Below are 25685 nucleotides of genomic sequence, written 5' to 3' on the forward strand. Positions count from 1 at the left end.
CATGACTAAGATATTAATAATGGACAGGGACACGATATAAACGCAGCTAAAACAGCATAACTGAAAATTATGGTGCTGCCTGAAACCTAGTATCAAATGTACATTTGCTTACCTTTTTTTCCACTAGCAAGCATGTCAGACACAACGTCTCAGTATTTGAAAGCACAAAAAATCTAGGCCTGTGCCAGTTACACAGGGGATTACTTTGACAAGGGGACAGAGTCACTTTGCTTTGGCATTTGTAGAGAAGCCATCAGCATGCTTTCTCAAAAAGCTGTGAATAACATGTTGATCCTGGAAACTGGAAAAGGGATAGTCAACTAGACAATTATGTAATACTTAAAGCATAAAAAATAAAGACAAAGGTAGCCAAAAAAAAACCAAACCAGCAGAACTAAAGGGACCTGGAAGAACAGGAAGGTGGTGTTGGGTTTGTTTAGTTTTTTTTGGTTTGTTTTGTTTATTTTTTGGGGTTGGGAGGGTTGATTTTGGTATTTTTTTAATCAAACATATGAAGTGGAAAAAAGCTTATATAACATTTATTAAAGGATTACATTAAAAAAGTTACCCAGAAATAACAGAGACTGAACTCTTTAGAACAGATATGATCAATAAGATAAATTTGAACCACAACTACAGAATAATTTTAAAAGACTGAAGGAACGTTTGGACTTCACTGTGGAATATTTTGTTGAGCTAGCATCCAACAGCTGCCAATACATGGGATCAGTGTGTCTACAGCTTAAGAGTGACACGTTTTTATATACACACATATCCCTCTCAAGTAAAGGAGTTGTTTGAAGTTTCACTTCTACGGGGTGCCTATACAATCTGATTTTAGCAAAGGATGTTGTGAAGGCATGAAGTTTACCTGGGTTCCAGAAATGCACGGGCAAGGAAGGTCTGTTACAAATTAAGCAAAGCGCACAGGCTCAGGAAATCCCCCTCTGCAGAAAATAGCTGCTGAGTGGGGGAGTACAGGAGGAGTGAAGAATCACATCTGCTTGACCTCCTCCTAGTGCTCCCTGCCATCCACTTGTGACCAGCACTGGTTGCAAGCTCCTGGGCTAGGCGACCTTTGGTTTGATTCAGGACAGCCTGACATTTGGGAGAGTGGAAAAGCAATTGGAAAGGCTTAGAAACTTGACATTATTGATAATTCTGCCAAATAATAAATTTTTAAATCCACATGCCAATATACGTAACACATATTAAATTCTTTAATGTGTTACTACTGACTGATAAAGACTAACCAGCTTGATCTGCTCATCCTTCATTTGTGAAGAACCATTTTAGAAGTGAGATTTTGAGAAGGAAGAGAGAATCTCTTTGAAGATCAGTTAAAGGAAAGTTTGTAAAACTAGAGAAGTAGAGAATAATATATTTTAGGCTACTATTTATAGTTGCTACAGAGTGGCAGTATTCTTCTTTTGTTAAGGTCTTCTGTGTAATTGTTCTGATTAGAGCTAATTCGGTCATCCTTGAGTAAACTTAAAGAAAAAAAAATATCCAAACGAGCAAAATACTACTTAAAAAAATGTTTATCAGTTAGTATAATGGTAGCCATTTCAAGAAGTGAAAAACTCACAATCTGAAACGTTCTTCAAACTCTGGTGTCAAAATGCAGTAATGCATTTATTTATTTTTAAATCTTTATGTCTCGATATTTAACTATGTTGTACTAACAGGATACACTCTTATCATGAGGACTCCCAGAACATACTCAGGACTACAATATTAAAATGCAATGGTTGAAATTTATTTTCATTAGTGATGTGTTCCCTGCTCATTAGCAGGTGTACACTTCAATGTCTACTAATTCAAGAGGAATGACAAGGTAATCCACAAGGCTGGTTAATTCACCCAGGTCCACCTTCCCCATGTACCATGTATTCTCTTCCTCGCATCACTAACGAAGATTGGATTTTCCACATTACTATCTTTCCATGATTTGCACACATTTTTTTTCCTATTTTCTCACCAGTTGGCGAAACATAGTTCTTTCAGATTGTTCCTGAACAGAAATAATGTTAGTTAAGATCCCACATACCCCAGACAGACCACTCCCAGAGTCATGACATTCCAGGAGTCTTCTGAAATTGTTCAAAACAAGACAAAAACACTCTAACACTATAGATAGAACTATCTATAACTTCTCCTGTAGACTTTTTCAAAACAACAGAGCACACAACATTAAAACTTCTACACACAAGATTTGTTGCAGAACACTACAATAAATGGTAGACCATGTAAAAGTAATACTCATTTTCAAATGAAATAAATATGCATACATAATACTTTGAGACACACTAATAGAGTTTCCAAATAATAAAGAGTCCTTGACAATATAAATATTTATTACTAAATGGAAACCTAATAAAAGCCTTTAGTAACTCACAGAACTTCAAGAAAAGAGATTCTCATGTGTTTGAAATACTTTTCTGATATGTTTTCTAAACTTCTTACCTTTTTAGGGTATTTAAAGTTAGACACTGCTTGCACTGAATCATCCGACTATCTGCTTTCATGTGTGAGAAGAGGCTTAATATGCGTTCAAAGACATAACATGGAGAAAGGAGCAAAAAGGGCTGCCTGCTTTCTCTTGACAGTTGCAGTACCCCGTATCTCTTGCTTACGGCAATGATTTCTGCTTGAAACAGGTTGCCAGAGCGATCTGTCTTGTACAGAATGCTATTGATGACTGAAAGCAGTTTGCACAAGCTCTTCTCCACTTCACTTGTTTTGACTTCCCCTCAATACTGTCTTTCAAAAATACAATTTTAAGACTTATGTGAATGGTCCACAAGCAGAATCAGTCATGTTATTTGTTTAACACTCCTGAAATTTTCAGGAAGAAATTCTACTGAAGTTGTTGAACAGAAAAAAAACAAAGCGTGACATTTGATGTGTAACACAGCTGCCTTTAATTTTGAAGTTATTGTTACTTGTTTAGAAATAAGAAAAACAGCTGATTTTTTTATACCTTTGTCATAGTGAAACTGGGTGGGATATACAATGAACTTCAAAAATCAATGAATTTAAAGCTTAGCCAAATATACAATGAATTTTTAAAATAAAAAAGTCTGTCCAAGAAAACAAAATTACTTTGTTCTAGAAATAGTCAATGAAATGATTTCTGATTCCTTTCAGCCTAAGCCAAAGTAAAACTAACATCACAAGAAAATACAAAAGAAATCATATCTACTACATATACCACGTGAGAAACTACATTCAAATTTTGGCCAGAGAGAAAGGAACCTAGCCCTTCAGAGTACAAAACTTGCGATCATATAAACAGATTCACTCCTTTCAGGAACTAGTTGACAACCAATTTGGATCAAAATGTCTCTCTTCCTTTTTGAGTCTCAGAAAATCCACACTGACATCACAGGTTGTGCATGTCAAGGACACACTTCCATGGACTTTTGTGCAGGCCTACAATCTCCCTAGAACAATTTTGCTAGATTTATTTCTAATCTCGTCTTTCTGCAAGTCTGCTTCACCTACACAGATTTTTCAATTTTTTATGATGTTGATGTGACAGAATGAGATATGGTCACAGGAAAACAAGATTTTACGATTTGATTGGGAAATATCCTTCAGAGGTTCTTTCAGCTTCAAAGGTGTTTTTTTTTCCTCTCAAACCGTAGTCCCATGGATAATAGCCATCCTCGGTTTTGTACATTTTGTAGGTTTTTTTATTAATCTGAAGCATGTCACTCCTATCTACATATTTTGGGGTGATCTTTAGTATCTCACTTAAGAAATTTAGAAGGAAATTCTCTTTAGATCTGAAGCACAAATTTAATGCAAAATGAAATCTCCAAGGAGAGAATTAGTCCAAAAACCTCTCTGATTCACAATGAATTTTTGCCACTAAGAAAAAATTGAATGACTGAATTTGCATGCTGGCGCATCTTCAGGAGTTTGCTGATTTATCTGGGCTTACATTTCACTATACCTAATCAGTGGAAACTCTGAACACAGAGGTTTTGTTTAAGAGTCCTTTCCATTGTATAAAGGACTTTCACAGTCCTTTTTCACTTTATGTAGCAAAGTGCTAAATAACACCCACACACCCTCCTGCTGCTTCCTACAAACTTGGATTGAACAACCATGAACTCATGTCTTTTCCAAAACCTTTTGATTACTTCTTAAGAGAGTGTAGAAAAATCTTTGTTTAGAAGATCAATAATGTTCTCTATGATGTTTCTGAATGGATTTTCAGTTATTTCAGCCAAGGTTAAGCCTCTCTTGGGCTTTGGTATTGACATGCAAGATACACACCTGGTATCTGTGAAATCTGTGGACTTTTGAAAGGAAGAGCAAGCTAGGTAAGGGCTTTCCTTTCTCTGTTCAATTAGTATGCACTTTTTCTATTAGTATTTACATTTTATTTGCCTTTTTCATTAAACAAGCTCAATTTAAAAGATTCCATAAACAAAATTAACTTGCTCAACCATAAAAAGTAAAGCTTAGCCAATCTGAATGAAATAAAGGAACAATTAGTAGATAGCCCTAAACAGATTATCTACACAGTATTTAAATTTAATCTTCATTACTGTTAATAGCACTACTAACAGCATCTCTGCATCAGAAGAAAAAAAACATCTCTCTTCGATTAAAATCCAGGTAGCCATACTGCACCAAAATCACAAAACATCTGCCGAGACACTTCTAAACCAGTTCAGTCTTTAAGCACCTTCTTGGATTTTCCTCTTCATCTTCACTTGCACAGAAGAGGGTTAAGTCTGTTTTTTGCAGAGATCTTTGGCATGATCTTTGATGACAAATGACATGCTACCTTATGCCAAAAAAAAAAAGGGGAATACAGTCACCCCCGGCTTCAACTTTAACTGGAGCTGCTTTGTTCTGAGTACCCTGAATAATTAATAACTACTTTGGCAATCAGTCATGCATTCCTTAATGGCACCTCAGGCATCAAGTATCCCATTCACCCGCTCCCCAAGTAACAATGGACTTTATTACATCAAGTTTTCTCTGCCAAACTTGTAACTGACATAATTTAAACTAAACAAGTCACTGGGAAGACTGAAGCCCAAACATATATTATAAGAGTTTATAAGGTTTCCCCTCAATTGCATGTGGCTACTATATGGATTAGAGCTGTAACTTGGCGCAAGTGAGAAAAAGAGGAAAAGAAATGAAATATGGATTGTTTTTGCAATAAAGTTTAGGAAAGTTTAGGTAGTATACTGCTGCCAAAAACATGACTTTTAACAAATGCATAGCTGCGCAGGCAAAACGCAGAACAACTGCTAAGCAGCCCTCAGTGAATAAAGCAGCTCACCAGTAAGCACAGACTAAGTGACAGGGCAGAGCATGAAAAGAGCGACTAAGAATAACAGCTGTGCTGAAAGCAGCGTAATAATTTTCAAATAGCACAAACTACATTTTCTTGGTAAGAATAAGCTTTTTCAACCCTTCCTTCCACCTTATGGTATTCCAGACAAAATTAACTTGAAACTCTACAACAAAGGAAAGTGGAGTTAGACCAGAAATACAGAAAGTTCTAGATGTATCCAGGGTACAGAATTTAAAATGGAAGAAAATCAAATAGTTAAACTGTACTTAGCTAGAATCCGATGAAAAGCTTTGTGTTTTTCTCAGGGAGCATTCTGCTTGTATACAGTATGTGTGCTGCTTTTATGCGGTGCCTTACGATCCCACGGTGAACCTCTCTAAAAAATGATGTTGCATCTATTGATACTGGAACTGCTGCGAGTCCTTCTGAGTAACTGAATCTTAGAAGTAATCAGATCAATAGCCATTCTTCCCCTACTTATTCATCATGTGAAAAGTTTGAAATATAATATACAAAGTAAAAATACATATATACAATAAATTACAGCAGATTTAAACAAAGCCATTTCTCTTGCTCTTTAAAAGACCTGAAAAATGTCCGGTGCCCCTCTCTGTGTGTGGCCTCCAAATACAGAAACAAGCTTGCACTGTTTTATTTCAGTTTTGCTTCATTTCTCCCCAAACAATCTCTCATTGCTAGTCTACCAGGCATCTCCCCCTCCCCCTCTTGTCAAAAAATGAAGGGAAAAAAAAAATTAACTGTTTAGCACCAATTCATGGAAGTGAATCAGGTACATTTTTGCAAGAATTATTTAAAATTTACACTCATTCCTATAGCTGACATCTTTTTTTTAAGGGAGGTGGGAGGGGAGGGAGGGGCTGTAAATTTTAGTTTCCCTTGAAATGTTGGATGATATAGCATCATGGTTCTAAAGAAAAGCACATTTTTTTTGGCATCAGTTTTCAATTGCTTTAGGTACATGAAGCAGGTCTAATCCTGAAACTCAGCCATATAGATTTCATTTACAGTCTGCAGTCTGAAATGTGACATTGTACTTTGCATGGCTTATTAAGATGGAATTTTTGATGAAAAAGATCACAACCCTTTTAAAGAGAGATTTGGAAATTCATCCTCACAAACCGATAAGCAGTTGTAGTGCACGTTTTGAGGCCAGTTCTGAATTCCTGTGACAGGGGCTGCTCTTGCCTGCTACATTTCTGAGAAATAACATACTTGTTTTCTAAAACAGTTTGTGCGTATACTTCTTATACTACATGAGCTTTGTTAATGGAGAAAAATGGGGAACTAAAAATGCATCCTATGATGTCAGCTCTGTTTTTGTCTATTGAATAAGTGACGTGAAATATTTTGAAGATAAAAGAATTCTTTTGCAAGTGTTGATAACTTAAATATTAGAACCAGTTTTCACCATCAAATGCCAAGGAATAAACTCAGCCAGTTTGTACAGCATGGCATAATGATAAATGTACATACACTCTGGTATTTTCAGGTGCCTTTGCTTCATCCATTCCACAGAAACCGGATCGTACATAAGTCAGATAGATATGTCGCAGGTAGGATGTAATACTAGTGCTGCAACAACGAAATTTGGCACCAGCCCACAAATACATCTATTTAGGGAATTTCTTTTACCATTTTCTAAAAGAAAACATACTTATTACATTCTGCCCTCAGGTGTACAAAAGTTTAAATCTGCCCGTATTTCAGGTTGGTTTGGAGACTGATTGACATTTTATTTAATATCAAAATTCATCATTATCAGGTCGCGCTATTCTACTAACAAAAGCATCAAATATGCAGATCAATCTTTTAATCACTTTAGGAATAGTTTAGTTAGGCCTAAATATTTAAAAACACTTACAGGAAAACAACAGAAAATAACATATATATATATGTACACAGACCCACACTACTACACTTCACTTACACCATCATCAGTATGCTAAATATATTATGTAGAAGATTCTGTATTGTTGAAAAGATACACAGAATTTTTCTTTGCTTCTTCTCGCTAACTGAAGTTTTGCAAATGGGGAGAAGAAGCAATAAGCAAGCCAAATGCATTTTGAGCGAAGCGCATGTCAGCACGGTTACAACATGGATTCTTTTGATCAATTTTTTATTGAGCTTTCAGATATTTTCCACTAACCAAATACCACAGACCACAAGACTACTTAGGAGATTCACAAAGTGAATTATGAGGAATTTAACAAAAATACTGCTTACTCTCTCTTTAAATACGGAATACCTATTCTAAAACAATTCAACCCTGTTCCGCTCCACTCTCATGTTTTAGAACATTATCTCATCCTTAAAAATCTAAAAACATTGTTTTGCTAGCACAGATATTTCCTTTGGTGAAAAAAGGTAACAGAAATCTGTTGACAGTGAAAATAGTCACATTTTAGACAATGACTGTTGTTTAATACCTGTGATTTACAAGCCTTAAGCGACATTCAAGAGAAGTCTAAAGTACAGTTTCCAGAGGAAATGCAGTGGAAAATGAGTATTCTGCATTGTCTGCTTTGTCACTGTAATAAAACAATCCAGCAACATAAGAACCTTTCTGGTTTTGAACTAGGTATCATCATTTGGCTGTGTGTGTCTAATAGCAGCTGACTAATAATTTCTTCAATCTTCTTTGAAACTTCCCAACGCTCTTTCAGTGTCACACAGCTGATTCGTATGCTGATTTTTCTTCTTCTCAAAGCTACAAATTTTTTCTTCCACAGTAGTGTATTAGGAATGCAAACATTTTATTGAAGTTTCCACACAAACAACTGAGCCCACAACTTCCCAGTCCAAAACCATCCAAGAACCACAAGAACACTCCGTTACTTAAAAACCAGAAACAAAATGTACAAATCTTAAAGACAGATTGCTCATTATTGTTATTATTAAGAAATAAACAGTAATTAATCCTAAACTATTAAAAGATTCTTTTGAGCTACCACTTCAAAGATTTTGTTTTCCCGAACTGTTCCAATCTGAAACACGTTACTTACTGGCATAAGAAGCGTGTAATGGATGCAGAATCCAGGTTCAGAAGGAAAATATTCATCAGACACAAATCGTATTCTGATCTGGTTTCCTTTGGAGATTTGTCTGCTTGGCACACTACTGGAACCACACCAGCGCCCTAAAACAGTGCCATCGCTAGGCTCTTCAACTTCTACAAAGTCATACCTAAACAGAAAAGAAAATCAAATGTTCATTTACTGATAAAACTCCTATAAAAACTGCCTGCTTTAATCAAGAAACTGACTCTGCAGTTTGCAATTTCTTTTTTTTTTTCTTTAATGCTAAAAGCATGCTGCCAAAGCCAGCTGTTTTAAACTTCACTTCCAAGTTGCTACTGGCTTAAATACATAATAAAATCACGCAGTGAGGTTAAAAAAGTAAAAGCAGAATTAGCATTTTGAAGAGACCCTTGAGTATGGTTTTGTTTGTTCCTTTTACGGAAAGCAATTACAACGTGTGGGAGAGGGCAGAACAAAGTCAGAGAAAAGAAGATTGAAACTGCCTAAGCGTGGCACAGTAGTTCGTCCCGCAGCATCACTAGCGGTACACTGCGCGTCCCCAGCGAAAGGGCAGGGGCTTCTTGGCATGGAAAACTTGCCCTCTTGTAATACCAGTGGTGAATAAGCTCCTAAAGGTTAAGGTGACAGGGCAACTTGGAAGCACATTTTGAGTTTACGCGTATCCCAGTGAGACATTTGTTGAGCAAGGACAGGGACACACTGTGTGTCAGAAAGAACCTGATATTTTGGTAATACTGACAAGAGAGATACGGGTTGGGAGCTCTGACAGAACAAAACATTAAGTTTGGTTTAGTTTCATTGGGTTTTAAGATGTGGTCTGGGTATCCCTGGGGATCTGTGAACTTCAAATATGTCTGTGAAAGGTAACTAAGAAATATCAGTCAACTGTCATCAACGAGCCATACAACTGTCATCCATGTGCCACTCAAAGGTCCTTGCTTCCACTGGAAACGCTTAGGGGCTTCTTAAGTCATAAAAACATTGGAAGCAACTGCTCCAGAAGGTACGTCTGGTTTCAGCACTTTAACTTGTTCCATGTCAGCTCCCCGGCTGCCCGCTGACAGGATGGACACCGAGCGTCTCAGCTGAGTTTCCCCAGCTGCCACCGCCTGAAGCCCCCCGAGCACTGGCAGCAGCATGGCCCGGTGGCTCGGCAGGTGAGAGCACCCCGGTTAAAGCACCGCAAGCGTTCGGAAATCATAGCTGTAGCTTGCCCGGTCACTTCTAAATCACAGCTTGGGTTCTAAGCACAAGCATAACACACCTCGCAGAAAGTTTCAGGGTTTCTGATATTTTTCTGTTCTCTTACATGTGTAATCATATATTAAACATGTCTCATGTAAATCTAAATTTGTAAATAGCATTCAACCCCTTTCAAGATTACAAAACAGTCCTACCTCTGATTATAGAAAATACTTACATTTTAAAAAACACACTCACACACTACCAAATATGCCAAGCAATATTTAATGTGAAAATTATTACCTCATAAACATTTTCTACTAAAGCTTTTTCTGGATATTTTTTCAGTAAAGCTAATCTTTATAATGATTCCCAGTTCCCTAGTTAGACAGCAGGCAATAAATTCTTGTGTTGCATGTTTGTGCAAGACTGACTTGCACATTTATTATCTCCATTTAAAGGACCAGTATTTTTTCCATGTAATTAAAAATGAATGCAATGAATATGCTCATTAACTGTGTTCAAAATCCATTACTGCCATGTACCACAGTTTTAAATCTTTGTTGAACTTATGATACTAATTACTTTATCAGCATCTTTTTTCACCTCCAAACACTAATTTCTTTAACTGATTCACCAGTGTTTTTACTTTATGATCAAGTATGCAACCTACTACGAAGGCCATGTGTACATTAATTGTACTAAGACTTTTTTAAGGATAACCATTTTTTTTAGTTAAGAATGTGAAGTAATTGTCTACTTTTCTAATTTGTAAAGAGTAAGTTAATCATTAATATTCATTGACTTAGGCTTAAGATGTCTGGGGGGGTCAGGCATAGCACAGGTGTTTGTGCTTCTATATAACTTGCAGAGTCCTTTCTATTGCACCCTTTGGTCTCCTGGTACCCCTGAAGTAAAAGAGAAACTCAAATTCCACAGTTCAAAATCTAGACCCTTAAAATAAATGCTAATTAATTACATTAGTTGAGAAGTAAAATAGAGGGAAACAAATATTCTGAAAAACCCAAATAAAATTCAGCTTTCTGACATACATGACAGATCCAAATAATTCTGTTTTTTGGGGTGTTTCTTCTATATTCAGTCCTTCTCTCCTTGATCTTTGTATGCGGTATTTGTAAACAAGCTGTCATTTGTAATCAAAATAATTTCTGATTTATCTGTGTGTTATCAGTGTTACCTTGATCGAGAGGTTTCTCCACCCTTCCCCCACCCTAATACCATTCTGATCAACAGAAATCATTTGTTTCCACAGGATCAATCTGGAAACACTCTAATCATTATATAGCACTCACTAGTACTGCACTGCAGTGCGCACAATTACCAATATCACTGTTTTAAGGGATTTACTAAAACCTACTTTATAAGGCAATTGAACGTAACTGTCTCACGGCAACATGGTACAGTACATACGGCACGGTTTATAATGATTACTCCCTTTCTGCAATGTCACCCTCAGGATCTATAGATGATTTCTACTATTTTATGGTCAACAGTCTCATGCTGTAGACAAATACCTCTGTTTTCAAAGGCAAATATATGAGATACAAATATTGGTTCCATACTGCTGAACACAGATGTAGGTGGAGCTCCCTGCACAATATAGGTGTTTCACCATCAGCAAGGGGAATCTTTAGAAATTCTGTCTACATCAACAGAAGAAAGTCCCTCACGTGTCTCCTGGACATAACGACATTTTTAGCCAGTAGCTTTATTCCTGTCAGTTATCAAGGCTGAATGTGCTGCAAGAGTCTGCCAAAAGACTCTTCTGTGCAACTAAAATTCCTCACATTGCAGATCTGGACTGAAGTCTGAACTTGCTGTGAAAAGTAATAAAACTTTCAGATGCTTTAGTATTTACAAGATTGAATCACAGAATCACAGAATGGTAGGGGTTGGAAGGGACCTCTGTGGGTCATCTAGTACAACCCTCCTGCCGAAGCAGGGTCAACTACAGCAGGCTGCACAGGACCTTGTCCGGGAGGGTCTTGAATATCTCCAGAGAAGGAGACTCCACAACCTCCCTGGGCAGCCTGTTCCAGTGCTCCGTCGCCCTCAGAGGGAAGAAGTTCTTCCTCATGTTCAGATGGAACTTCCTGTGCTTCAGTTTGTGCCCATTGCCCCTTGTCCTGTCACTGGGCACCACTGAAAAGAGCTTGGCCCCACCCTCCTGACACCCACCCTTCAGATATTGATAGGCATTTATCAGGTCCCCTCGCAGCCTTCTTTTCTTCAGGCTGAACAAGCCCAGCTCCCTCAGCCTTTCCTTGTAGGAGAGATGCTCCAGTCCCCTCACCATCCTCGTAGCCCTCCGCTGGACTCTCTCCAGTAGCTCTTCATCTTTCTTGAAGTGGGGAGCCCAGAACTGGACACAGTACTGCAGATGGGGCCTCACTAGGGCAGTGTAGAGGGGAAGGAGAACCTCCCTCGATCTGCTGGCCACAGTCTTCCTTATGCACCCCAGGATCCCATTAGCTTTCTTGGCAGCCAGGGCACACTGCTGGCTCATGGTTAACCTGTCATCCACCAGGACATCCAGGTCCCTCTCCACAGAGCTGCTCTCCAGCAGGTCCACGCCAAGCCTATACTGATGCATGGGGTTGTTCCCCCCAGGTGCAGGATCCTGCACTTGCCCTTGTTGAACTTTATCAGGTTCCTCTGCACCCAACTCTCCAGCTTGTCCAGGTCTCACTGAATGGCAGCACAGCCTTCCAGTGTATCCACCACTCCTCCCAGTTTTGTGTCATCAGCAAACTTGCTGAGGGTACACTCTAACTCTTCATCCAGATCACTGATGAATAAGTTAAGTAAGACTGGGCCAAGTACTAGAAAGCTATCAGATTGGTCAGGCATGATTTCCCCTTGGTGAGTCCATGCTGACTACTCCTGATAACATCCTTTTCCTCCACTTGCTTAATGATGACCTCTAGAATGAGTTGCTCCATCATCTTTCCCGGGATGGAGGTGAGGCTGACTGGCCTGTAGTTCCCTGGGTCCTACTTCTTGCCCTTTTTGAAGATTGGTGTGACATTGGCCTTTCTCCAGTCCTTGGGCACCTCTCCTGTCCTCCAGGACCTCTCAAAGATGATGGAGAGTGGCTCAGCAATGACATCCGCCAGCTCCCTCAGCACTCGTGGGTGCATTCCATCGGGACCCATGGATTTGTGGGCGTCCAGATCGCTTAAGCGATCCCTCACGCAGTCCTCCTCAACCAAGGGAAAGTCATCCTCTCTGAGGGCTTCTTCTCTTACCTCCGGGGCCTGGGCTTCCTGAGGGCCTGCCTTGGCACTGAAGACTGAAGCAAAGAAGGCATGCAGTAGCTCTGCCTTCTCTGCATCCTCTGTCACCAGGGCACCCACCTCGTTCATCAGCGGCCCCACGTTATTCCTAGTCTTCCATTTGCTACTGATGTACTTGAAGAAGCCCTTCTTGTTGCCCTTGACATCCCTTGCCAGCTTCAATTCCAGGTGGGCCTTGGCCTTCCTCGTTGCATCCCTGCATGCTTTGACAATATTCCTGTACTCTTCCCAAGTGGCCTGTCCCTCTTTCCACATTCCCCATGGACCTTTCTCTTCCACCTGAGCTCCGCTAGAAGCTCCTTGCTTATCCATGCGGGTCTCCTGCCTCCTTTGCTAGATTTCTTGCTTGGGGGGACGCACCGATCCTAAGCATGGAGGAAGTGATGTTTAAACAGCAACCAGCATGCTTGGACTCCTCTGCCTTCGAGAGCCCTGACCCATGGGATTCCTCCCAGTAACTCCTTGAAGAGGCCAAAGTTAGCTCTCCTGAAGTCCAAGGTTTTGATCCTACTTATCACCCTGCTTCCTCCACACAGGATCTTTAAGTTCACCATTTCATGGTCACTGCTGCCTAGGTTGCCTCCAGCCTTCACATCCTCAACCAGTCCCTCTTTGTTCGTTAGTACAAGGTCGAGCAGAGTGCCTCTCCTCGTTGGCTCCTCCACCATTTGCATCAGAAAGTTATCATTGATGCTCTGTAGCAACCTCCTGGACTGCATGTGCCTGGCTGAATGGTCTTCCCAGCTGATGTCAGCGTGGTTGAAGTCCCCCACAGGAACCAGGGCCTGTGACTGTGAGGCTACTTTCAGCTGCTTGTAGAAGGCCTCATCAACTTCCTCCTCCTGGTCAGGTGGCCTGTAGTACACACCCACAATAACATCACCCATATGAGCCTGTCCCTTAATTCTAACCCATAAACTCTCAACTCGTTCTTCATCTGCCCTCAGACAGAGCTCAATATATTCCAGTTGCTCCCTCAGATACAGAGCAACTCCACCACCTCACCTTGTTGGCCTGTCTTTCCTAAAGAGCGTGTAGCCATTCATGACATCATTCCAGTCATGCAAGCTGTCCCACCATGTCTCTGTAACTGCAATGAGATCGTGGCCCTGTGACTGCACATGGAGCTCTAGTTCTTTCTGCTTATTGCCCATGCTGCATGCATTGGTGTACAGACATTTCAGGGAGGAACTTGAGCATGCTGGTTTACCTGGAGGAGTGCAAGAGGATCTGCCGTGTCCATGCCCACCCTTAAGGCTGTTGTTGTTCTGCTTCTCAGCTTGGGTCACAGCTGAGGAATATTTGTCCCTGCTCTGATTAGCCAGTCTTCATTCCCAACCAGATGGGATGGCTCCTGGCGGGTCTCGCTGCTCTTCCTTCGGGTTTCCCTGGCTATTGAGCTACGTAATTCTGCATCTTCAAGTCACAGGGCTAAACAGCAACATGGACAATAGCATAGCCATCCAAAATTATTTCCCCATAAAAAGAAGCTTGTAAATGAAATGCAAGAAAACTGGGACAAATAACCAAGATCTGAGAAGCATTTTTCCAATCTGCAATGGAGTAAAAAAATGTTAAAATGCACACTGAACCAACAAAGAATCCTTCTTTTCTGTGCAGTGTACAAAGGAGAAAACATAATGCTCTCTGACAATGACGAAATAAATGCTCTGGTGCTGTATCTATGTTCAATACATTATTCAAATGTTAGTAAGTGAAATTTATCACAAAGAGGTAGTCCAATCTCCTTTCCGGGGATGAAAGATGCTTTTGCCTTTAGTCATGATGCCCGCAATGCCTTCCCTTACACCTGTTGCAGAACATGTATTCCTCTTCCCTATGGACTAGGTGCCTGGGACCACTGGTTAACAACCTCAACAAAGACAATTTATCAGAAAAGAGCAAGGAAGCAACGTAAGCAACTCTCAACTGCAATGCCTTTCCAACCAGGATGCGCATTTTCCAAGGGAACAGGTTTTCCTCTCCTTCCTATATTTTTTCTGTGGTTTACACTGTCATTTGCTAAACATACTCTGACAGGCTGTTTACCTTGGCTTGCAGTTTTGTGACCTTTTTGTGGCTTCCCTCTGCCTTCGGAATTTCACAAATGTATTAATGAACATAAGAAGCAGAAACCCATGGGGTAAAACACTTTGTTGTATCAGTGACATTGGACCTCTCCACCAGTATATAGATGCATGCTAGACGAAAACCTAGCACACCCATTAAAATGGCTTGCTAAAGGTGAAATACATTTTTCATTCCCCTTTTGATAAGAACCTGTTTCAATTTATTAGTTTTCTCTAAAAGAAGAAATAGGAAGTCGACAACAATCCCTTTAATTTTTTTTATAGTGTCCTATGGGATGCTGCAATATTTCTGTTCCAACTTGTTTTAAAGCACATGGAATTCCAAGGTTTTCTGGCTGCTGGCAGAGCAAACTAAAATACCTACCTCAGCTGCAGACCAAAAGCATTCAAGGTCCGCTCGCACTTCACCAGACAAACTGTTACTGAATAGAATTTAGATGGTTTATATTTGGACAGCTTCAATTTTGGAAACATTGGAAATTACTAAAAACTGTCATTATAAAAATATCATTTTGATCTTTTACTAGGCAAAATTTTAACACCATAATTCCAAAGGAAAAATTCCTTTCCCTCTTCCACCTCCATTTGAAATAATTTTCATTTTTTCCAGTGAAATATTTAAATGTCCTATGGAACAAAACTTTTTGTTTCCATCATTTCACTTAACTGCGTATTTGTATAGACAAAGCTGTAAGGGTTTTGGCGACATAGTCTTCACCTCTTAGATCACTTTTAAATCACACTATATTTACATATAGAGGAAAGTAGGCCAAATGTTTAGTTTGAAGACATTTTTTCAAAGCTTGTCAGCCTCTCTTGCAATAGATTCTGGAGGCCTATTCCAATCATCCCAGCTCTCCAGTAATGCTCTGATGGGCATATTTGCATTTATCTGAGTGGAATAAGGAACAGTGGAGCATAACAGAGGCACTCAAACCCATCTTATCTAATGGCAGACCCCATCTGTTTCACCAGCCTTGTTATTCCCCACAGGTCAACAGTCCATGCAGTCTCCAGCGAAAATGCCGTGGACTGCGAAAGATTTGCCCATTCAGTCCAGTCCTCTATGCAGCCCTGTAGATAAAAGGTTCCTGAAATCACAAACCACTAGCAGTGCACAACAGTAAGCTATTAATAACTCCACTTGCCAGCCAGGTGGTAGAGAAAAAAAACTTCAAATGAAGCAGAAAGCAAATTTCCTGGAGGAAAGGAAGGGAGAGGGCACTGTGGCTGCAATGGTGACCCTGTGGCAGCACCAGCACCATGCAGGGCAAAATTTCAATAAAAAATTACTCCGCTCAACATTATGAGAAATATTTAACTGAGGCTACTTTGAGTGACGGTAGTCAGGATACTGGAAGAAAACTGTTTTTCGAAAACTACTCAGTATAAAATTTTAAATATTTAAAATATTCCCTCTAGATTTTGTCTTTCCAGCAGGAATTTCTGAAAAAAAGTTACCCTAAGTCATCTGACTCCAGTTCATGAGGCTCATAGCATGGGCAATGCACCCCTAGCACTCATCCTCTTTAGGAGGATTTGGCAGTGCCTTCCACTAGAAGAGAAAATCCTTTGGATATCATTACAGATCTTCCAACCATTGAGGAAAGAGTTATGTTCTACATTTTCTGTCATGCTTGACGTTTTAATATAAAAGCAGAGAAAATACGATGGAACAGCAATGATTTGACATGAAATAAATTTCTGTAGTAGTACCTGTATCTGCTGATCTTACACACAATGTGTTTTAACAGTCACTGGAAAGAAACAGCATACCCAGATATAATCCAAATAAATAACTGATGAGGTCAGTTTTTTGTACTCAGAAAATGATGTTTAATTATACATAAACATCACTTCCAGCAATAGACATCACTTCCAGCCAATACAGCAAATGAGCATAAAAACCCCAAGTATCCTGCCATGTCTACATTTTCCATGAAATATAGATACTCAAGGTATAAACAAAGAACATTTCTAACTGCCATTCACCAAATATGGATTATAGTTTCTGCGCCAACCTACTCTGAATACATCTATTTTAGAATATGCAGTACTGTACATTAGAAATTGCCTTATGGAAACACAGATTCATTCACAAATGTTAGATGGTTGCCATGGTTCTCTCTATTTAATCTTTCCTCATACTGATTAGTAACAGCCTGAGGCTTTTAACACAACCGCACAACCCTCTCCGCATTTCTACCTTATTATTTAGGATACATGCAAAAAAGTTTAATCCTTAGATTTCAGTTTTCTTCCCCTTCACTCATTTTAAGCTACTTTGATCATAAATACATATTTACAACACTGCAAGAGAAAGGGAAAAACAAGACAGAGTTCAAACCCCCAAATTCTACTCTTCAGACATCTGAACACTTCATGAAAAGAAAAGGATGCACTGGTTGTTTGACTTGGAGAAATTAACTGTTGCATCACCACTCTCCAGTCTACCAGAAAACACATTTCTGTGTTTCTGAAAATCTGTGGATCTGCTGAAAAGTTGAGGCATCATGTGAAGCTGAGACATATACATTTTCTGTAGTAGCTTTTGTCACTTGGTGAACTAGACTCAAAGCACTGCATGCAAAAATAAGAAACCCAGAGAAATGCATCTCTTCACACTCCTCCCCAAAACTCTCCTTTTTATCAAAAATTCACTTAATGCCAATTGGTAAACTGAATATTGCTGAAAACATATCCTTTCCCTGATGACTAGTAAATTGGCACACAAACACCTCTAGGAAAAAAATCATCATGACTGGTATCTAGGTGCACTGGTAAGCACTTAAGTATCTCCATCTTAAGCACATGTGAGTATCCCATAGTGTCTGAAATTACTTTCTGCCTTGAGGGAAGGGAAGGGGTATTAACTTTGCCACAAGAATGAGAAATTGTAAACTAGATATATTGGTAAATGTACTTCAGGCTCTAAAACAAAACAATTCTACATTCAGACAGCAACCTTGTAATGATTTAAGCATATATTAAACCACCGATATGGATAAAGCCTGTAAATAAGCATTTTCAGGAATACAGGAACCAGAGAATTCAGTCCTAGATAGCCTGTCCTACAAACTGATTTATACTGGTATAACTTCTGCTGATACATTATTTCAAGCACTTGAATAAGAATCTTATAGAAAGAGACACTATAATCTGCAGATCAAGAGTGGAGGTAAGAAGGAAAGAAGATGGTTTGCCAAACTCCTCCTTTTAAAAGACCAATTGCCGAATTTCTTAGATGTTCCCTATACTCATCTTCTTTGTATCAAAGAATGGCAGACATTCCCAGTGCCAGTCAGGATAAGAAACGTGTTTAGCTCTTCAAATAAGGATTAAGTTTGATTATAAAATGGCATGTTATGAGTACAACAGAGATACAAAAACAAAAGTGCATGAAATTTCATGTCAACACTACTATTACTATAAAGACAAAGATGGATTTGGGAAAATCGGAGAGCTTGGAAAAACACACTAACACGTGAATCAGCTTGCAAGTGATGCCCCAGCCCATTTACTTACTTTGGCCTTCATCTTAAAATGCAAAGGAAGAAGTTGGGGATTAAGTCTCCATGAGTTTCCATGGCTCAGGGTTACTATGCTATGCTTACCTTTTTCCTATTTGACCACAGAATCTCCTGTAGCCATATGAAATGACTAAAAAAGATTTTCCACAAAACTAAGAAACCACTTGGAAAGGTTATTTTTCCAAGGACTAGAAAACGGATAGCATCTACATGAAACATTTTCTCGTACTATTTCACCCCCAATCTGTCTGCTTTCTGCTACATGCATGATTTGACCACAGATTTCTTTAGTATCCTGCACAAGTTATGAATTGAAATAATAGTGCATGTAACAAAAATGGTAATAGGACAGAGTGTTCTTATTGTGCTACACACTAGTACTGCTGTTCTTCGTCATCATCCCCCCCCCCCCCGCAATCTCCTAACAATATTTAAAAGCATATTTTAGAAAAGAACAACCAAAAAAACTCCTAAAGGGCATTTTTCGCATGTGAAGATTCGCCCAGGGCAGTGCAGGCAGTGTCCCTTCCCCTCAAGCACCCCCTGATGATACAGCAGCATGACACGCCTGGTCAAATTTCCCCTCTTCCTTTTCCCTCCCTCCTGCCCACCTCAATGGAGACTGGCACTCTATCTATGTTTATTTAAATGAAAACACTTTCGTTTCTTTACTTCAGCAATACAGTAACACACGGTCTCCTGGCTGTTACACAAGCACCAACCCAGGACAGACCATTTGTCACAAAGTCCAATATCCTGCTTCAGGACAGGCTAGTAATTGCTACTGGAACAGAAAGGGAAAAATCCCTATAATGTAACTGAAGGCAGAAAAAAATGTGTTCCCAAACCTAGCAGGAGATTAGTTTTCATCTAAAGAGTGTAAGGAGTTTCCTCTCATTTCACTTCAGTTCACCAAGTTATAAATTAATTGTTATAAAATTATGCAGACCTATTTTTAATCCAGCTACAGCATATGAATCAAAGGCTAGTCTGAAACAGTACTTCTTAATAATTGCTGCTAGTTTACCAGCCTCCCTGTTCTCACGTTACTGTCAGAAAAGTAAAAGATCTGTTTATTTTACCTTATAAAACCCCTAGGACACTCCCACGTGATTATCTAACCTTCTCTCTAATAAGTAACATTCCTTTTTGCAATTTCTCATGCACATGCATCTTCTCACATATCCTGATGTTCAGATGAGGACAGATCAATGTAAACTGCGTTACATTTCACTGCTAATTTATCCTACTGGAACAGTACCAAGGGCCAGATGAGACTGTTACCGTATTTGTCTGACTGACAATATTTGCTGGTAACGGTATTTAACTACAGTTTCATGCGAGCAACACACTTTGTTAAAATGTTGATGACACACATAAAGAAGCGACTGCAGCATGTAGTGAGAGGGAGAGAGAAAAGGAGAGAACAAGTGGAGGAAGGGAAAAAAGAAAAGCTGCGTAAGAGGTAAAGAATCACAACTACCTATCTAGGAATAGTGCAGTTGGTATGCCCGCTGTTCCTCTGGGTTAAACAGGAGAAAGCTGGTTACAAGCCTGATGGTGAGCCTATGGGCTTAACTGTGCTTAGACTTTCAGTAACCAGAAAACACCCGTGAGGGAGTGCATGCTATGCATAAAGTGGAATATATAGACCCCAGGCAGGCTAACTTCAGCCTGTGCTGCTGGGCCTGCCTCTGCAGCTTGCGTTCCTCCTGGCATCAGGCCTTCAGAGAAGCCACACCAGAAGGGTGGCTCCAGGGCCTGTCTCTGTCCTGGAGCTCAGGTGGTGATGGCTCCCAGAGTGGCTTCGTGCCCCCTTATAGTAGACATTTACTTCTATCTTTCAGTAAGTAGTGGGGCGGGAACAGGGGAACTCCATCAATAACAACTGTCCCCAGAGCACCCTAGCCAGGAGCAAGACCCAGCAGTGCCACAGTCATTTGCAAAGAAAATAACTTCAGCCTACACCATTAGCAACACAGCCAACTACAGTAATGTGAAACAATTTTAGAAGCAATAAATTAGGATTAGGATCATTTACAAAAATATTTTGATACTGTGGACACAGTTTACTTTATTCAAACAGCTTGCTTGAGACCGAGAGGACCAGGAAGGAATTTTAAAGAGCCTAAAATGTGTTTTAAGTCAATGAGCGTAGTCTCTGGTGTGAAAAAGGCCTAAGGGATTATGTCAACTGCCCACTCATCAGCAACCACTCTCCTAACACTCCTCTGCACTGTGAAAATAGATTTTAAATTACTTGTGAAATAATATCCCTTACAGTGTCCTCTAGCAACGGTGGACACTAAAAATGAATGCTGGATTTACTGTAAAGGAGGGAGAAGAGGGTGTGCAAGAATGCAGTGACAGCCCCTAAGCTTGTGCAGCATGTCCTTCTGATTGCATCATGTAGGCAATGCTGTCCTCCCGTTCTGCTCAGAGAAGCATCTCCTCCTCTTTCCCTTTCTTATGTTGCACACCAATTTGCTGGCAGAGTACAACTTTGCAGCTACAAACTCTTTCTGCAGATCTGAGTTTACTCTTTTTGAGGCTTAAGAAATGTGTGTCACCGAGTAGTCTCAGTTATAACTGTACTGCATTTGGTTTTCTAATTTTTTATCTTCTTTTACTGCCTGCCATATCTGCTTTGTCACATTTACAAAACTGTTATCATGAGAATGGTATTAAGCAACTTCTAATAAGCAGTGGAGAACCCAAAGCAATGTGTATACTTCTGGATACAGCACACACCCCTGCCACAATGTGAACTATAGACAGTAGCTAAACCAGCAGAATGGGACCAGCTGAAAGATGAGTTAGTCAATCATTTGGTAATCAAAGAGTCAGTTTTCTTCTGGAGTCATGCAAAATCCAAAAGAAAGAGCTTTCTCAAAAAAATAAAATTAAAAAAAAATACAAGGAACGACACTTTTCTTCAACAAAATCAGAACACTAAAGAAACAGATCCAGTTACTTATCTTGATGCAAAAAATCACTATTTTTTTTCTCCAAAACATAAGAAAGTAGGATGCATGAGTCTATTGGACTCTTCTGCATTCATTAAATTGAAATCTGACCTCACATGAAAGAAAGAACCCTTGTAGTACTAATCTTTTTTCTTTATATGTAAAAGAATAATTTTTACATAAACAAAGGACTCTGGCCTTAAATTAATCTAACTTCTTAAAAACTTTGATCCCCATCCCCCACTCTCATCATCCATTTAAACCCAGTCAGCATTTAAACATCTCTTGAACCGGTATCAGTATTCAGTTGCTTTGCAAATGGATTGAGCAACTGAAAAATCAAAAACAAAAAAAACAACTCCACAAACACCAGAAGAAATTACTCCACTAGCTGCCTTAACACAAATTTTATGGCATTTTCTACACACTGCTCCTAAAATGCCACATTCTTGCCAGCGGTAAAACATAAGTTTTGCTACCAAGGACTTCAGCTTAAATTAGCCATTTCATAATAATTCTTTCCTATCAGTACTTCGATTAATCTAAGGCACTGAAATGCTAGAACTCATCCCAGCCATTTAAATTATAAGACCCCCTTTCAGACTTTGAATAAAAATGATTAACAAATAATTTATATGTTGGAAAAAAAACCACATTAAAAATTGTTTATTAAGGAATGAGAGTTCATATCCTTTTTCTAATTCCAGCTATTAACAGAATCAATCCTACCCAAATGGATCTGACTCACAGAACAGAGCTAGAATAAATTTTAACTTTAGTATGACTTCACTTTTGCTGAAGAAGTTATAGCCAATGATGAAAGAAACATTTAAATATCACTGATATGTAGAGTCACCTAAACAGAGCTCAGCCCACCTACATGCATAGTATCTCATAAAAGACAGGTGGCTAAAACTGATCACACTGAAATTCTAAGGCAACTGGTGTAAGAAAAGAGCTTTAAGGACTGGTCTTCACTGTAACATTCATCTCTGTTCTCAGAGTCTGTGGCTTTTGGTGCTAATTTTTTTTCCAATTTGAAGCCTTAGAAATCTGGGGGCACTCCTCACTGTTTTCTGAATTTTCAAATAGAGGTGGCAGCAGCAACCCCTACACTGTCGGGGGGGGGGGGGGGGAGCAAAAAAAGAGGCACAAATCCCAGCAGCCCAGCTACTCAGTGACATGAGTCGCCATGAACATTGTCTGCATCCGTTCCCCTTTAAATACAGAGTTCATTTAAAGGTCTTTGTCCAGTTATTCAAAGCCAACTTGAACTTTGTACTTACCCAAGAGATAACTTCACCCTCTGTAATCACAGTCCACCAGAAGTATTTAAGACTGTCTGACAGCAAGGACAGCCCATCAGTTGTCCGGAAAACAATTTTATTGGGAACTAGACCTTGATGAGGAACTCTCTGCCCTCAAAAGCCCCAGGATTAATACTTCATGTGAAGATTTCTATTTTTTCCTGAATCTATGCTTGATATTAGTATGTTCTTCGCACATATATCAATATTGTCTCTATAATGCAGTCAAGGCAAAACTATATATATATATATATATATTTATTTCTTCCCCCCCGGGTAGGGGAAAGGAATTTCATCTTTCTAGAAGAAAAAGATGCTGAAATTAATCTTTCATGCATGTGCTCTGTTGATGCCACAAGGTGCTTCCATGATAAGGGACCAAACAGAAGTGAAATATCTGTCCTCTTTATCACTGAAGCACTTAGGAGTTGCAGTAATGCATCCATATTTTATGTCACATGCTAGATGTACAGATTTGTAGTAATTACAGGAAAGGGAGCTCCATGTGGTGCAAGTTACTCATTGTGTCTTATATTACACAAAAAGGTCTCTTTAGAAAATTACATAACAAAATGTTTAGCCTTTTTATTGTGTTTACCATAACTTATCACTGCGTAGTATGCATTTGACACAATTTATGTAAAAAAAAAAAAGACAGCTAAGCAAATATTATCCTTCTTCATAGCTACTGACTAAAGACAGCATCTGTATGTTTGTTCTTAATACACTTGTTTCAGTCTTGTCAGAATGAGCCAATTCTAATTTTTTAACCCTTGTCAGCAATTTCCTAATGATACGTTCACTAGGAACACATATGACTGTTGAAGCTGGTTGGATTATGGTTTCTACCACAGAACCTTGATGTTCCCTGAATGGAAGGGAGTAATTCGGGCAGAGTTCAGTCACAACAAACCTGAAATGAAGGCAAGTAGCTCACAGAAACATTAGGGAAAAGGGAGGTAGTGAATTTAACGCATGTGCCTCTGTATCATAAAGCATCATCCTAAGAACCCTCAGAGGAAGAACATTCCCAGTATTAAGAGTTAGGTATTTAATGTGATGTTAAGAAGAAAAAAAAACCTCACAGTACTACTCATATAGATTTTACTCCATGTTAGCGCTGACAGCTGCCTTCAGCTGAACTAACTTATTTCAGTCGAATGTTGTACATACTGCATATATTAACTAGACAAGCTTTGGGAATTCTTTCAAAACATTATAGGTAAATGCTTCATTTATATAACTACGTGAACAGATTCACATATGCAGCTGCTAAAAGCCCTGCCCCCCAAAAAATCCCATGCAAAACAGATCATAGTTCATACTTCAAACTATTAGAGGACTGAAGGAGGTCAGAAAAGAGTATAGCTATCCTAAAATGAAGATGATGGTCAAATGGCATCTATTATTCAACTATGGCTTGGGTCCACATTCTTGTACTCATGTATTTTATCCTTATCATCTTATCTACAGTAATTGCACTTTGGATTTGTGACATATTTCTATATTTTATTATATATAATAGAAGTCAAACAGACTGCAATCATCTGCTGATTAGAAACAACAGCTGCAACTACCACTAAGATGAAAAATTAAACGCATTCTATGCACAGGGTGAGAGCGAGTTTGGCACACGTTACTAATGTCAGAAAGAGTATTTTTTTTCTTCGTCCTGCAGCAGCCTTGTGTTGTAATGCTCCAGTGTACAACCTACTCACAACATCAGACTGCCTGTTAAAGGCAACTGTAGCTTCCATGTTCTTCCTGGAAGAAAGATACATCTGTGTCTTCCTGTCACAGAGGAGTTTATCCCAAAGCTTTTCTCACTGCATGTTCTCGAAGACGGAACGCAACAATTTTGGACAACCAGGAAAAATCAGTCCATCCTGGTCAAGGAGAGTTGTGGTATCTCCCCGATGATAGGAGCTGTCAGGCACAGAATTCTAATGTCCTTGTGATTAAAACAAAATTGAGGGGCTAGCATCATGAAAATAATGATCTGTCATACCAGCAGAAAAAAAGCTGATTCTTTTCTTCATCAGAAAGGGTGAGCATACAGAACATAGATCCACTATGCCTTTGTTAGCTACAAATTCCCTAATGTAAGGAAAATTCACTGCCGGTTCTATCATCTGAACAGTAGTGCACAAAGTAGCCAGGAGACTGCATCCTTCTTTTTTGTTTGTTTGGTTTGCCAGGGGAAATTTTTTTCCTAACTTTTTTCTTTCTCAAGTCATAACTGAATGCAAACAAAGCATACAAGATTAAAATTACTGCAATATTGCAGAGATTTATATACTCTTATTAACAACTGAATAACCTAAATCTCTTCTGAGATACATGCATGGATCTAGTTTCCATGTAAATTGGAGTTTGTGTTCACTTTGGAAAGGACAGAGTAGGATTCTAAACATTTTGCCCCTAGAAAGTGCAGAAGAAGTAGAACTACTGTTAAAAAAATCATTATCTGATTTTTAAGCAATGCAGAGATGAACTGCAGAAATTTCAAGCACATCACAATTGTAAAGCTGGGACAAAAATCACCTGGAGAAATATAGACAAAATATCAGAAGTTTATTCTAAAAAACCCTATAATTTAAACTTTGTTTCCAAAACATACAGAACACAGCAGTCATGCTCTAAGACCAGTGAGAATTAGCACAACAATTAGGGCTATGCATGTTAATGCTGTTCCAGGTGAGGCTGGGTCAGGATGGCTGCTCATACACGTAGAATATGCTGTAATACAAATGCTCTACTTAGTAAATACTGTAAGTTGAATTTCAGGTAAAAACATAATGGAAAAAAAGACATGCAGGATCACTCTGATTCAGATTCAGGAAAGTATTTAAAGTGGAGACTAGACTGGTACCTTCAATGTATCTTTAAATCTCACAGAATAGCT

At 39.1% G+C, this 25685-nt stretch overlaps 1 protein-coding gene across 2 annotated transcripts in view; it reads right to left on the reverse strand.

Moving 5' to 3' along the window:
• Positions 1–25685, reverse strand: part of PDGFC (platelet derived growth factor C) — a 134408-nt gene that overhangs the window by 28016 nt on the left and 80707 nt on the right. For both annotated transcript variants that reach the window (XM_075421616.1, XM_075421617.1), the window contains one exon: positions 8353–8533. In XM_075421616.1, the coding sequence (XP_075277731.1) occupies positions 8353–8533 (181 nt within the window). The remainder of the gene's footprint in view (positions 1–8352; positions 8534–25685) is intronic.

This window comes from Opisthocomus hoazin, chromosome 5, assembly GCF_030867145.1.
Source record: "Opisthocomus hoazin isolate bOpiHoa1 chromosome 5, bOpiHoa1.hap1, whole genome shotgun sequence".
Taxonomy (NCBI): domain Eukaryota; kingdom Metazoa; phylum Chordata; class Aves; order Opisthocomiformes; family Opisthocomidae; genus Opisthocomus; species Opisthocomus hoazin.